Source organism: Lingula anatina, chromosome 7, assembly GCF_051362555.1.
Source record: "Lingula anatina isolate TDL-2025a chromosome 7, LinAna3.0, whole genome shotgun sequence".
Classification (NCBI taxonomy): Eukaryota; Metazoa; Brachiopoda; class Lingulata; order Lingulida; family Lingulidae; genus Lingula; species Lingula anatina.
In genome coordinates, this window is record NC_141773.1 from 4,065,396 (window position 1) to 4,078,710 (window position 13,315).

General features: G+C 34.9%; 2 protein-coding genes across 3 annotated transcripts; one reads left to right on the plus strand and one right to left on the minus strand.

The window, feature by feature from the left end:
- Positions 1-431: 431 nt before the first annotated feature.
- On the plus strand, positions 432-6,070 carry LOC106152278 (S-acyl fatty acid synthase thioesterase, medium chain-like). Of its 2 annotated transcripts, none has more exons than XM_087016861.1 (7): positions 432-586; positions 1,484-1,679; positions 2,404-2,548; positions 3,228-3,327; positions 4,489-4,661; positions 5,090-5,178; positions 5,415-6,070. In XM_087016861.1, the coding sequence occupies exons 2-7, from the start codon at positions 1,520-1,522 to the stop codon at positions 5,534-5,536; spliced, it is 789 nt and encodes a 262-aa protein (XP_086872987.1). In that variant the 5' UTR covers positions 432-586; positions 1,484-1,519; the 3' UTR covers positions 5,537-6,070. The 2 variants fall into 2 exon arrangements, with proteins under 2 accessions (XP_086872987.1, XP_086872986.1); XM_087016860.1 differs by having other exon boundaries at positions 433-595.
- Positions 6,071-6,338: 268 nt separating this feature from the next.
- On the minus strand, positions 6,339-11,677 carry LOC106181169 (uncharacterized). The gene is made up of 6 exons (XM_013565474.3): positions 11,359-11,677; positions 9,805-9,922; positions 9,429-9,514; positions 8,934-9,047; positions 8,358-8,426; positions 6,339-7,873 (listed from the first exon to the last, which is right to left on the minus strand). The coding sequence occupies exons 1-6, from the start codon at positions 11,434-11,436 to the stop codon at positions 7,667-7,669; spliced, it is 672 nt and encodes a 223-aa protein (XP_013420928.2). The 5' UTR covers positions 11,437-11,677; the 3' UTR covers positions 6,339-7,666.
- Between the last annotated feature and the right edge of the window lie 1,638 nt (positions 11,678-13,315).

Genomic DNA, 13,315 nt, shown 5'->3' on the forward strand with positions numbered 1-13,315 from the left:
ATTTAGATGGTAATAAGCTAACATTGCCCACCTGACACCAGGATAACGCGAGATTAGATTTGTAATTAAGTATATAGACATTGAATATGGCTTGTCTTGGGGTACACCTTACACATGTTATTTCTTTCCCCTCAGCTTTCAGGTACAGAAATTTTATTCTACTGGAACATCATGTATCAATGTATCATTAATCCTGATTAATTGATAGGAAGACTGATAATGGTTTGATATCAAGGCTATATATCATTGTCACACAAAAAGGGCACTTTTAGCACCGTTTGAACACACAGCACGGCCGGGGGATGGGGTCGCGGGAGAGGGCTTGATTTGAGTACTACATGTAGTGTGTGGTTCGCCTAATAACCAGAACTGAGGGTGTGCACAGCAGTTACAAATCACCAACATGATCCAAATGTTTAATGCATTTGTAGTTACTGTTACCATTTCTTGTTTTAGAACCAACCGCATCATTTCCTGTGTCTAGTCTGTACACCGTTTGAGTTCAGAAGGTGTTGAATGCACCCACATGTCGCGTGCCCATTAACCTGTCTATAAACCTGTACAATGACATGTGCACAGTGACTCTGTATGTACGGTATTAATACCTTTATACTTGCCGTTTTAGATGAAAATGTTGCCATGAAGTGTTTTACCCATGGCATCTTTAAGGCAATTCAGCACTATAACTAGTGTATGGTATTTTGTTAAAAAAATCATACGATCATGTTTCATGTAGATAATAGTACAGTGTGGCTTTGTTGTAAATGTTATTGTCCACGTACCGGTATATATATATTGTAATGCTTAAGTTATGTGTAGTCAAGGTTAGATTGTCAAAATGTTTCTAGCTGTCTATCAATTCGGCGCCGTAGCGATAGTCCGAAGGTTCATTGGTCCGAATGTTCACTATAGAACCTTCGGACCAATGAACCCTTGATTAAAAAATTGATGAAAATGTTACCACTTTTCGGACCAATGAAACTTCGGACCAATGAACCTTCGGACTATCGAGACGCCCCCATCAATTCATGGCATGCATTACGGTAAAGTCTCAATCTTTGCAGTTAGGGGCAAAAATAATCAAACTTTCACATACATAATTTTACAATCACAAATATTATATTTTTACAAAAACCATTAGTGGTCTATTTAATGCACTGAATGGAACCATAGAGTGGTATGAGGCATTTTTTTTTCAATTTTGTTGATGCCACTCAGAAGGAATGTTCTGATAATAATAATGTTCTGGTAATGATCTAATAATAATTAAAAAATTATAGATTTAAAATTTAATAATATTCTGATAATGTTCTAATAATAGAAAAATAATAGATTTAAAATTTACAGTATCTGTAAAATTCAAAATTTCCCCACTTAAACAATAGAGTATGTAATGGGTACTGTCACCCAAAATGACAAATATACACATTTTTAATGGGATATTATCTGCAGTAAAACATGTATTGTAATTTTTCATGCTCAGGATATTTTCCCAGGGTCATCCAAGGTGAACATTTATATGAAGGCTTTCAGGCGTGGACTCACCATGGCTGAAAAGTTGCTGAATTGTCGACAGAAGCGTCCCTCCGCCAAGTACGTTCTTGTTTGTTTCCCCTGGGCAGGAGGTGGATCAAACTGGTATGGAAGATGGGCACAGCTACTGCCAGAAACCATAGAAGGTATTTTCTACTGTCGAGTCATGAAGGGGGCTTCTCAATAGTCCATAGGTTCATTGGTTCAAAAAATGGTAACATTTTCATCGTTCTTTTAAAGCAAGGGTTCATTGGTCCGAAGGTTGGCTAGTGAATATTCGGATCAATGAACCTTAAAACTATTGAACCTTTGGACTATTGCTACGGCCCAGCTATGAAATACTGCCTGCTATACCAGGGATAATTAATACAGATATTTTGAACAAATTTAAAAATGTTCCAAGAGCCTGGCCATTGTACATGTATGATAGAACTCCCTTTTGGAGAAGGTGGACGGGTGGATAAGTAAATGTGCATTTTGAAAAGGAGGGTGGGGAGGTTGTCCTAGAGCTTATATAGAGCAAATCCTCCCTGTGCTATCAAGGGCTTTTAGAAATGTATATATGGTGCATGAAAGACGTTTTTTTACCTTTGTTTTGTTGTTATATATGTATATATAGTTAACAGCCTAATTCAAAATTTAAAGTCATGAGAGGATTTTGAGAACATTTTCAGAATTTGTCAAAACTGGGCTGACTGCATGAGAGTCAATTAGATTGGGTGATCCATAAATTAATTAAGGGTGACAGTTGAGCTACCTTGCAATAATGGTGCGGGTCTGAGCACTGTGCTTTCCTTAGTTGTTATAGCCCTTATATCATGCCACAGTAACGTAAATGTGTTTCACTACCTGATATGTTCTTTTTCCAAGTTTGCGCTATAAGATTGCCAGGAAGAGAGAACAGATTTCAAGAGCCATGTTACAAAGACCCGGAGACTTATATCCAAGATGTCACAGCTGCTGTGTATAAATATGTCTCTGCTCACGGAACAGCACTGGCTATATGGGGACACAGGTAAGAGAATAATAATAATAATAATAATAATATCATCATAACCATTATATAACAATTATAATAAAAATAATATCATCACAACCATCATTATTATTATTATTATTATTATTATTATTATTATTATTATTATTATTATTATTATATAATGGTTATGATGATATTATTTTTATTTACAATCTAAAATGAGGGCACAGGTAAGATATTTAAGTGCGTGCCATTGGGTCATTTACCCAGGAACAATGGTATTGCTGTTTCATCTTGTCTGTATTGATGTTTAAACTGATATAGATTGTCTGTGCATATGTCAGCTTTAAGTGGCTGGCTTTTTAAGGACAGATGGACACAATATTAATATGTCAGAACTTTTAGCCACCACCTACATCTGTCATCACTGTCACCATATACTTTCCTGTTCTTATCACAATTAAAAGAAAATCATATTATTTCAGGCCCGTAGCTAGCAATTTTTTAAGGGGGGTCCTTTTTCTGATAAAGTGGAGCTTTTACCATGAAACCATTGTGTACTTAGATGAAATTTTACCCAGAGGGGACCTTTTCCCAGCAAAAAGGGTAGTTTGTTGGAAAACCCCCCTGGCTTTGGGTCTGTATTTATTACTGTCATGCTTGCAGGAATGAGTCATAGGAGTATAGTCACATCCCATTTCTCACTGTCTTTCAGCCTGGGATCTTATATGGGATATGAGGTGGCTAAACAGCTCCAGGAGAAGCATGGGCTAGACCCCGTTCATCTTTTCTTCTCAGGGGCCTCTGCCCCACATGTAAGTATAATACTGTATTTACTCAATCTTTTCAATGGGAGAAATCGTGAATTTTGCAGATACTGAATTTCGTAATTATTTGATTTTTTCAGTGGCGGGAAAATTTTTAATTTTACAGCTACTGTATTATGTAAGTCATAATTTCTTTAAATTAGAACATTCCTGTTGAGTGGTGAAAGCAAAATTAAAAATCAGGCTACTCTATAGTTATATGCAGTGAAAGCACTACAAATGCTACATAGAAATATAATTTTTGTGATTATAACATTATGTGTCTCAAAGTTTAATCATCTTTGCCCATTAAAAGATCGAGTAATTACCCTAATTATGTGAAATATTCAAATGCCTCACTTTATCTAAAATTTTACTTTTTCATAATCTATTATTTTCCAATTACCACAGCACTTTACTTTTGGACATGAAGTCATATAAATTTTCAAAACTTTTGAAGTGGCATTTAAAGTATATTTAACAATACACATTTTTGGGAGGGGAGGGGATTATACATTTGTTTTGTTCAAATTTAGTGAGTGATTACTGCACTGCATGTTAACTTGCCTCAGTTCATTATATGGCCAATTTTTTTTCATTATTCACAATTTAAAATGTATTGTATGAACACTGCATAGCTAAAAGCATTAATGACAGAAATATTTGCTGTAAAGATAATTTCTCACAATAACTGAAGACACTGGCAAGCTATGATTCATACCACAATTAGCAGAGACTGTCATTACTCTGGTTGCACTGAATTTATCACACCAGATACATGGGTTTCAATACATTGTGGTAGATATGTCTAAAATTGTGTTAGTAAATATTTCAACAGTGGTCCATTCTCAGTATACTGATATTTTACATTCAGACACAATGTTTGCCTCTTAGCAAAATTAGTTGCTGGACCGAAAATACTTGGTTTACATTTATTATTTATAATATTGTGTTTTAACATTCTCTCATTATCTACCCTAGACTATCCCACAGTCCCAGATTGTCCCATACTGTCCCAGACTATCCCACAAAGTCCCACATGTATGTGTTGTTTTCCTTTTTTTCTTTGTTTCCTTCATTGGTCTCACTTGTGACTTAATTGTAACAGTGGTATTGTAAATCCTCATCAAGGTAATCCACTCCATCAACTTTTTGTGTTTTCTTCCCCAGTCAGAGAAACGTAAACTAAACCAGGTAAAAACTGCAGGAATGAGTGACGAGGAATTCGTAGAAAATATGAGACGTTTGGGAGGAACACCAAGAGAGATCCTTGATGACAAAGAAATGATGAAACTTTTCCTTCCATCACTGAGAGCAGACTTCTGCATATTGGAGAATTACTGGTGTGTCTGTGTGTTTTATCTTTTATTTTATTTTATTGGTGTTTATATTTTTATATTTAATTTATTGAAGTGACCTTTCACATATAAATGTATATTGTAGCAGTTAAAGTATTAATGTTGGTTGGTATCCTATACAAGAAGTTAAAAGAAAAGGAAAATAATTTTACACTTTCCTTGAAATTGCTCTTACGGAATCGGTCAACATATTTTAATGTGCAGAGGTTTAATTAATATTTTTTGAGCAAAATTTGTGCCTCCCCCCCCCCCCCCCCCCAAAAAAAAAAAAAAAAAAAATGGGAATACATTGTCATTAGCATCAAGCATTGCTTCTTATTTCATTCGTGTTCAGGATGTGCCTAACCCAGGTGGTGGTACTTTTCCAAGGGGTTGTATCGCCTCTCTTATCCTCTGGTTTCATTCTTATTCAGGAGCAACTATGACAAGACTCAAGTGAAACCCTTTTCCTGCCCAATCAGTGTGTTTGATGGCTCCGAAGACAGGCCTCATGATTTAGAAGGTAAGCAGTTTGTGAAATCACCTGTAATTGTGATATCTCTTAGATATAATGTCTACCTAGAGATATCACACATGGATGGGTCTTTTTTTTTTAAAGGAAAAAATTCTGTGTAGTTTAATGATAACCTGCAAAATTTCTGTGTTTATGAATTTTTTATGACCCATCTTTATTTCATCAGGTCACCACCGAAAGATTTATTTGTGTTTTTATTAACTTTCTCAGGTATTTCTTTTCAGCTTGGTCAGATTTGAGCGATGGACCCTTTCATAAAATGATGCTAAAAGGAGGGCATTTCTATCTGACAGAAGAGGCAAATACCAGGACTATTACAGAATACATTGCAGCCATTTTGACATAACAGAAAGTCATGTTAATTTTTCCAAATTGGCCTTATTAGGGACCATCCCCATACCCTATCAGACCAACAGGATCGTTCTTTCGTTCTATCAAGGTGTTTCTCACTAAACATTTAGCTTGAATGTGCATGAAAGTTAATTACCCCCTAGCGGCTTCAGTGGGCATGACAGATATTTAAGTCGCTAAATCTGAATGCAATTTAACGAGAATCCAGAGTTAGATCGAAACTGCTAGTACGATGGGTTTATGGGAACCCAGTCTCGGTTTATCAAATGAACAATTAGTGCAATATTTTGAGAAGTAACTGTTATCTTTTAATGTTAAGACATTCCTTTATTGCAGTAGGATGGCAGTGGAGAATTATGATAAGAAATGGAAAACTGTGCAAAAATCTCTTGTATGAAAATATTTTATTAGTAAACATGCTGATACAAAAGGAACAATTGCATATGTACAATAAATTGTAAGATTTTTGTCTAACACTTATTTACTTTCATTACAACTGGGACAATAAAAAATGTATGCCATCATAATTAATCTACTTACTAAAACTACCCATATCTCTTTCATTTTGAATGAAAGCTTAGGCGAAGGATATCCTTCACAGTAAAATTGAATGATACTTACTGGGTTATTGATACTTACTGAGTTTTTGGAAATTGAATAATGAGGTTTTTGTGCACCCAATACACACTAAGAGAGGTGCAGAGAGGTGGTGGCTCCCTCCTAATTATGTACCACCAGCTTTGCTTGTGAATTAAAAAGAAAAACAAGAATGCCACTAATCACATTAAATAGCTACCTAGTTTCTTTCATGAAATACAGGACATTTATTTGATACTTAACTAAAGTAAAATATGAAAAATTCTGCAAATATTTTTGAGGGGGCAAGTTAAAAATGGGAAGCAAAATTCTTACTTAAAACATATACAGTTAGTATTTGAAAGTCCTATTTTTACATATAAATAATGGGGAAAAATTACCAGTCTTTCAGACATATAATTTTGGAATGATTAAGAATATGTTTTTACATAGCATTAGTGGTGCAATTACTGTATACAATAGCACTATAAGGAAGCCTAGGCCTGGTTATCACTTTTGTTGCTACCATTCAACAGGAATGCTATTATTTTAAGAATATGTGTCTTAAAAAATGCAGAATCTGTAAAATTCACATATGAAAAGATTGAGTTATTACCAAACTAGTCTTTTACATATGGGGCTGTTAAAATGATAAAACCTGTCAAATTAAAGCACCTGATGTCAGTAATTTTTTCTGAAGTGTCCAAAAAAAAAAAAAAACTGTCTGGTTAGACATTAAGAACAAAATCATTTAACAGGAATAATGGTATAGAACAGTGAATCCAGGGTCAAGCAATGATTTGGGAGAAGGAAAATTTTACTCTTAAGATAATTAGATGTAGTGCCAAACCACCAGATATATAGGGCACCCTTTAACGGGTCTATAAAATGTAACAACTGGCCTATAGTGGCAGTTTGGGTCATTTGTACAGTCAGCTACGTAGGCACTTGTACAGCTACATGGATGAACATGTATGTAAGCAATACGTAATACTTATTTTGTACATGCTATGTTAAAAGTATTAAAAATGTTCAAAAATCAACACTGAGACAATTAAAAATTTCTCAAATTTAAAGTTATGTTAACTGCAGTTACCCTTCTCTCTCTCCCCCCCTCTTTTGGTGATCTGCCCTGAGATAAATATGCTTTATATTTTTATCATAAAATTTTACATAAATCATAAATGGGATCATATGGTCCCGTGTTAACATCCTTTTCATGGCCTAGACATAACAGACCACAAAACTTGACATTTTATTTATAGCATATACAGCTTATGTTAACAATACTTGATTTAAATGTATGGCTGCTTGGAAAACATTTACCCTCTCCCGTGCCTCTAAACAATAACTTAAAACATACTGTTATTTTTGTTGTTCTATGGTCAACAATTCCCGTTAAGTCTGCTGTATGAGGGCATTTTTTTTTTACAAAAAAGGCCTTAATCCATGTCACAGCTCAGTCCTTACAGTAGCATATCTATTAGAACAAATAAAAAAATAAAAAAGCTGAATGATAGTTCTACCTACAACCGACGGTAAAAATAAATCATAGCAAATGCGATTCGGCCTCTTTTTGTTCGTCGAGATTGCGTCCCTCTTCTTCCACCTGCTGCGCGCGCGCCACCTCTCCACTGTTGCCCCTCCTCTCCTGAATCTTTATCCGCGTCAGGACCTCCTTAGTGCGCCGCTTTTTCCTGTTCTCTCTTTGGTCTAACTCTCCATAATGAGACAGAACGCACACCACACCAGCACCCTATAAGGAAAAAGGAACAACAAAATCAATTATGGCTCAGTTCTTCTTTTGAAGAGGCAATTCTTGTAAATTGAGGAAGCATGGTTTCACATGTCCCGCAACTCACCGCCTTCCACGTTGTTTCACTTAAAATGGTGATACTTTATATGAGTACGTTGCCAGCGGTCCTTTATCCTTGTATCCATGCCCATTTGTGATTTACACTTCCCCATTGCGATCCCCTTCCTCCTCAGTAAATACTGTATTCACAAGCATCCTCAGTTGCCTGCATGACTGTACTCAAAATGTAAAGATCTATTGTCTGACATTTTACTACCAATGCAATAACAGTCTGTCTTTGATGATATACGCAGCATACGCGTTTGATGCGTGGAGTCGACAACTCTGCATTTTGAATGACGACACATTATTCTAATCACGAACGCAATTTAATGTTTAAAACAATACTTTACAGCAAACACAATGAACATCTCCCAGTACTTACAATAATCCCCGTGTCAAGAATCCAGAATACAAACAGTGCAATCAGGACGGGGTTGACATATATCACAGTCTGAAATAGATTAAATTGATTGAAAAATAATCAATCAAATTTCATACAATTGGCCACTTGTCCTTGCCAATTGTAAAGGCACGAATTGAACAAGAACCATCTTCACTGCTGCATGTGCTTGCCGAATTTTGACCGCTGTTGAAATGAATGATAACAGATGATGAATATTTTTTGTATTAGATAAGAAAAAAGTAATAACGCATGACACTGGCCAAAATGTCGCTAAAAATATACTAAAGACTTAACATAAAACTACATGTATAGTTTGAAGTATTTTTAATATGAGCAATAAGAGAACCGCATAATGCCAGCTTCATTTGCAAGATGAAGTAAACGGTTTCAATGAATCGGTAAAGAGTTCAATTGAAAATGCACATCTTATTCTTTATGAACTTTTTTCAGTACATTAGTAAACCTTATTTTCATAAACTCGCTCTATTTAAAATATGATCACTGGACGCTGATTTCAGAATTTCACTTTTGAGGAGTGTACATTATTCAACATACCGTGAGCCTGTGTCCTAGGATGGCAAGCACGTAGCCTATGCCCACGATTTCATAGATTCTGAAGAGAGAGAACCCAGCGCACCATAACTTCATCCACACGTGTCCTGCATACCCCTGAAAGTACAGAATTAAATCACACACAATTTTGGTTATTTCAGACACCCCATCCCCCCCCCCCATTTACCCCCTCAACGCCGCTATTTCTTTCCGATTTGTTAATTACTCCCATTATTTTTAAAATTCGTTCCCCGTGCATCTACTTACGCTTTTAAGATATAAATCATTAAGGAAGAATAAATGAATATTGAAAAGCGTCGCATGAAACTGGCGGTTAAACCTTAATGCATCCAAGGGAAAAAAGATAGTGAGAGGGAGATAGAAAAGTTATTGCTGTAAGATATACACTGCAGGGATAAAAATGGAAAAATCGCCACAAAAACAAAACAAGAAAAAAGACACTTCAACGGCGGTCACAAAATAAGCACTCCAGTTTACCTTCCGTAACATCGCTAGCAGCATTACTGAGATGAGAGCACCAAGTATGGCGTTGACCAAACCTACTACTAACAGGGGAACAGAGGCTGGAAGATAATATAACGATTAACGATTTTAATGTCGCAAAACCGGACTGTCGAAAAGAGCTGTTCATTTTCAAAAATGAAAACAAATCGGTTCTGACATTTCAATCCTTTTTCGACTCGCAAGAAACAGGAAGAAACAACTTTTCACTTCATAAATTGACTTTAATATTCTTCCCGATTTCCTGTTTGACTAAATACCCACAAAGGCGTTAAGTTTTCTTAATCAAATCAAATTTCGATGAAATCGATATCAAATATTAGCCCTGCCTAATGAACTCTGGCAAACTCACCGGGTGGCACGAAATTTTCGTACTGATGAAGTCTGAACGTCTCTCGCTGTTCTTCTTTGTAGTTGTTAAGAAATACGATGGCGTAGATAGCCAGCCCCACGTCAATTACTGAGGTAATCTGGAGGAATAACAATTAAAGCGGCATGAAACAAACCCTTAACTAAACAAATTTATCAGATTGTTGAATATTTCAGTTATCCAGAAAACCGTATTGTTCATGTTTTTTCGCGATTTGATATGTTGTAACTTGAAGTTTAATATAGTTTTTTAAATATAGTCTACCCTAAATGACGAGAGATGTGTTACATTCCTTAAAATGGCGACACCAGCACCGCTGCCCGAAATAGCATTTCATACAAAATGTAAATTACTGTGTGAAACCGTTAACTATGATTTATGTGAATAAAAGGGTGACCTTGAAACTTAAATGTACATGAATAGAGTACATCTGATTTCGAAAATAATTCCAGTGATGGTTGATGAGTTATTAAATGGTTGAAAAACCAGAAAAATTGACTGCAATAAATGAATAAACAAATAAGTAAATAGGTAAATAAATAAATAAAACGTTCAAAATTTTTTGAAGTTATAGATTAGGTGCAAAATACTAATTAATAAATAGGGTCACTTGCTTTATCGCCTTAGTTTCAAAAGAAAGGGCAGGTTATCTCCCCCCTCCTCCAAAAAAAAAAAAAAAGCCCCATAGAAAAACCCCATATGAATAGCTCCATATCAGCAGTGCAAATTTCATCACGAAAAAAGCTAAAAAAAAAAAAAGCAGAATTTTGACATGAATATATAATGTTAGGAACACACTGACTAAAACCTGTAATGCATACTGTGCCTATAGGCCTACACTGTAAGAAAATGTTTCTAATACCTATCCATTTACTGTCGCACACACACACACACACACACACACACACACACACACACACACATAGATTAATGAGGCAGCCATATATCTTGATTGGGGTTTCTACTTTTCTAATGTTTTCAGTTAGGCCTAATATGTAGGGGTACTGTAACGTAGAATCGATAAATAGGCCCTATATATGATCCCCAAGTAATTTATTGTTAATTCAAAGCCTTTGTATCAAAATGTGCTTGTAACAATAAATTAATAATAATAATAATAATAATAATAATAATAATAATAATAATAATAATAATAATAATAATAATAATAATAATAATAAATAATAATTTAAATCTCTATCTTAGTATCTTATTGTTTGACATTTTTGGAGGCGATATTTTTATGATCGAAAACTTTTATGTATAAATCGGAAAACATTCATACAAAAAATGTTATCACATCTTTACAGCAGATACTAGAAGCAGGTCCATTGACAGCGAGAAAGTAATCAAGCCATTGTCTAATTCCCATGCCACCCTTGACACCAAAATATCTGGATGAACGCAATGCTCTTTAAGGGGAGTTAATACCAACATTTTTAAATGGAAAACTACACCGATCACTGATAGGCCTGTCCGACATGAGACGAGCAGATTTCTTAATCTTATCAAAATAAAAAAAATTAAGGTACTTACCAGTGTATAGAATCCTGCAGCGTAAGACCCCGTCTTCAGTTTAAACCAACAGCAACAACTAGCCAGTAACGGTTTCATTTTTATCTTCACTTTCCCTCGAGCACCTTGTTTAAGATATTACCGTCACCTTTCAAATGCCGGTGAGCGTAGAAAGGAAGATCCACTCCTCTAAATATGACAAATACTTGCGATCTTACTAATAAAAAGTCGAGATATTCAATTACTTCATTCTGATCATCAGTTAACAGATTAGTCATTGATGTAGTACACATTTGTCTTTGTGACAACTATCTAGGTCAAGGTAAGCTATATGGTTTTTAGTTCCGGTGAGGTACGACAGGGATTTCACAGGTGATATTGATGTCGCTTGAAGATGAATAAAAGAAAATATTGCTTTGTAGATTTTATACGATGGCAATATTACTGAATAACTAAGGAGAGATGAAACATTAAAATGAAACTGAAGTTAAAATTAAAGGAAAATCTAAGTAACCACAAGATAATCAAATATTTGAAACAAAACAACCTCCTTCTGTGCTCCCCGTGTGAAATGCCGTTTGGTGTCCCTGTGGTCGCAGGTGCGCAAGATAAGCCATCACTTGGGAAGTTCATCTCCATCAGGCCCTGGAGGAACTGGAGGAACTGGTAGTACAAATGATCAAGCACTTTCATTTATATTTGATTTATAAAGTAGTTGGTCCTTTCACTCATGTTTTTTTCTTTTAATATTCGACACAAAGATTTTCCACATAACAAAAAAAAAAAAAAAAAAAAAAAAAACAAGCAACTTCGTAAATATCGAAATAAATGACTGTCTTTTTATTATGTTTTCTTTACATATCGCCAAACCATTCTTTGTCGCAAAAAGAGTAAAAATGGTCAGCATGCGGTTCCTTCACTTGACTCAGATTTCAAATTTATTCGTATATGTAAAATAAGCATTTTGATAGGTGATGCGGGCGTTTCGTGAATTATCGTAAAATCAATTCACTGTTGGATAGCTTACATATAATTATGAATGAACCAATTTTGAACGCCATTGTTCGGTTGTTCGATTGGCGATCTCTAAACTGACCAGATATTTATATACAATGTGTGTATGGAAAATTAGTAGTACTGAGGTACTACTGTATAACAACACCGGAGCATCCAGACCCTACCCACAAAAAGCTCAGCAAACTTGTCATTTCTTTACAGTTACTTTGGGCAATGCGTTCTTATGAAGAAAAAAAAGCATGCTAATGAAATAAATAACGAAAACACGAAGTGTCCAGGTATTTAAAGTGCTAAAACTGAGAACAGAGAGAGCCCCAAGGACTTCTATTCCCTCGACATTGTCAACTTTTTAATAAGTTTTTGATTCTACCAATTTTTTAAAATTCTACTGCAGTTCTTGAACACGTATTTCAATTTTTTAAAATACCTCATATATTTAGAGAATAACCATTTTAGTGTTATAAATGCTATAAATGTGCCATTTTGGTTGAAAATAAATATTATCATTACACTAAAAAATCAATAAACTTGGTACTGATGAAAGTATTGATTCTAAAATAAAATCTGAAATTCACCTCTTGCTAAGTACTCGAAGAAGGACGTATGTTAAACTGTACCCTGTAAGTCGATCGGTACATTACAAATCACAATGATTTTATTCTTTTCCATTTTATTTAATTTTGTTTAACAAAGCGAATTAGTGTCAAAAACCCGGATAAAACCCGCGAAAATTATAAGGAAGATTGGGGCGTAAATGCTGAAAATTCCAAAAATACTCAAAATAAAAAAATCTACTGACTGCTAATTGTTTGGGGTTCCTCTTTCTTTTTATATTGTTGTATTTTCCTTATCCATATCTTTTTCCTTGTCTCTGAAATAAGGAAAAAACCAGATGGAATTTAGTCACTTATAAATATCCTGGTAAAAGAGAATCAAGTTCTATCCTTACATTACCATCTAA

Bases quoted from the DNA above. Each gene is read 5' to 3' on its own strand.
- LOC106152278 (XM_087016861.1), top strand. From the start codon at position 1,520: ATGAAGGCTTTCAGGCGTGGACTCACCATGGCTGAAAAGTTGCTGAAT. The intron at 3,328-4,488 runs GTAAGTATAATA...TTTCTTCCCCAG, and splicing joins CAGGGGCCTCTGCCCCACAT to TCAGAGAAACGTAAACTAAA. The intron at 4,662-5,089 runs GTGTGTCTGTGT...ATTCTTATTCAG, and splicing joins TGCATATTGGAGAATTACTG to GAGCAACTATGACAAGACTC.
- LOC106181169 (XM_013565474.3), bottom strand. From the start codon at position 11,436: ATGAAACCGTTACTGGCTAGTTGTTGCTGTTGGTTTAAACTGAAGACG. The intron at 9,515-9,804 runs GTGAGTTTGCCA...ATTATCTTCCAG, and splicing joins CGAAAATTTCGTGCCACCCG to CCTCTGTTCCCCTGTTAGTA. The intron at 8,427-8,933 runs GTATGTTGAATA...AATCTATTTCAG, and splicing joins TCCTAGGACACAGGCTCACG to ACTGTGATATATGTCAACCC.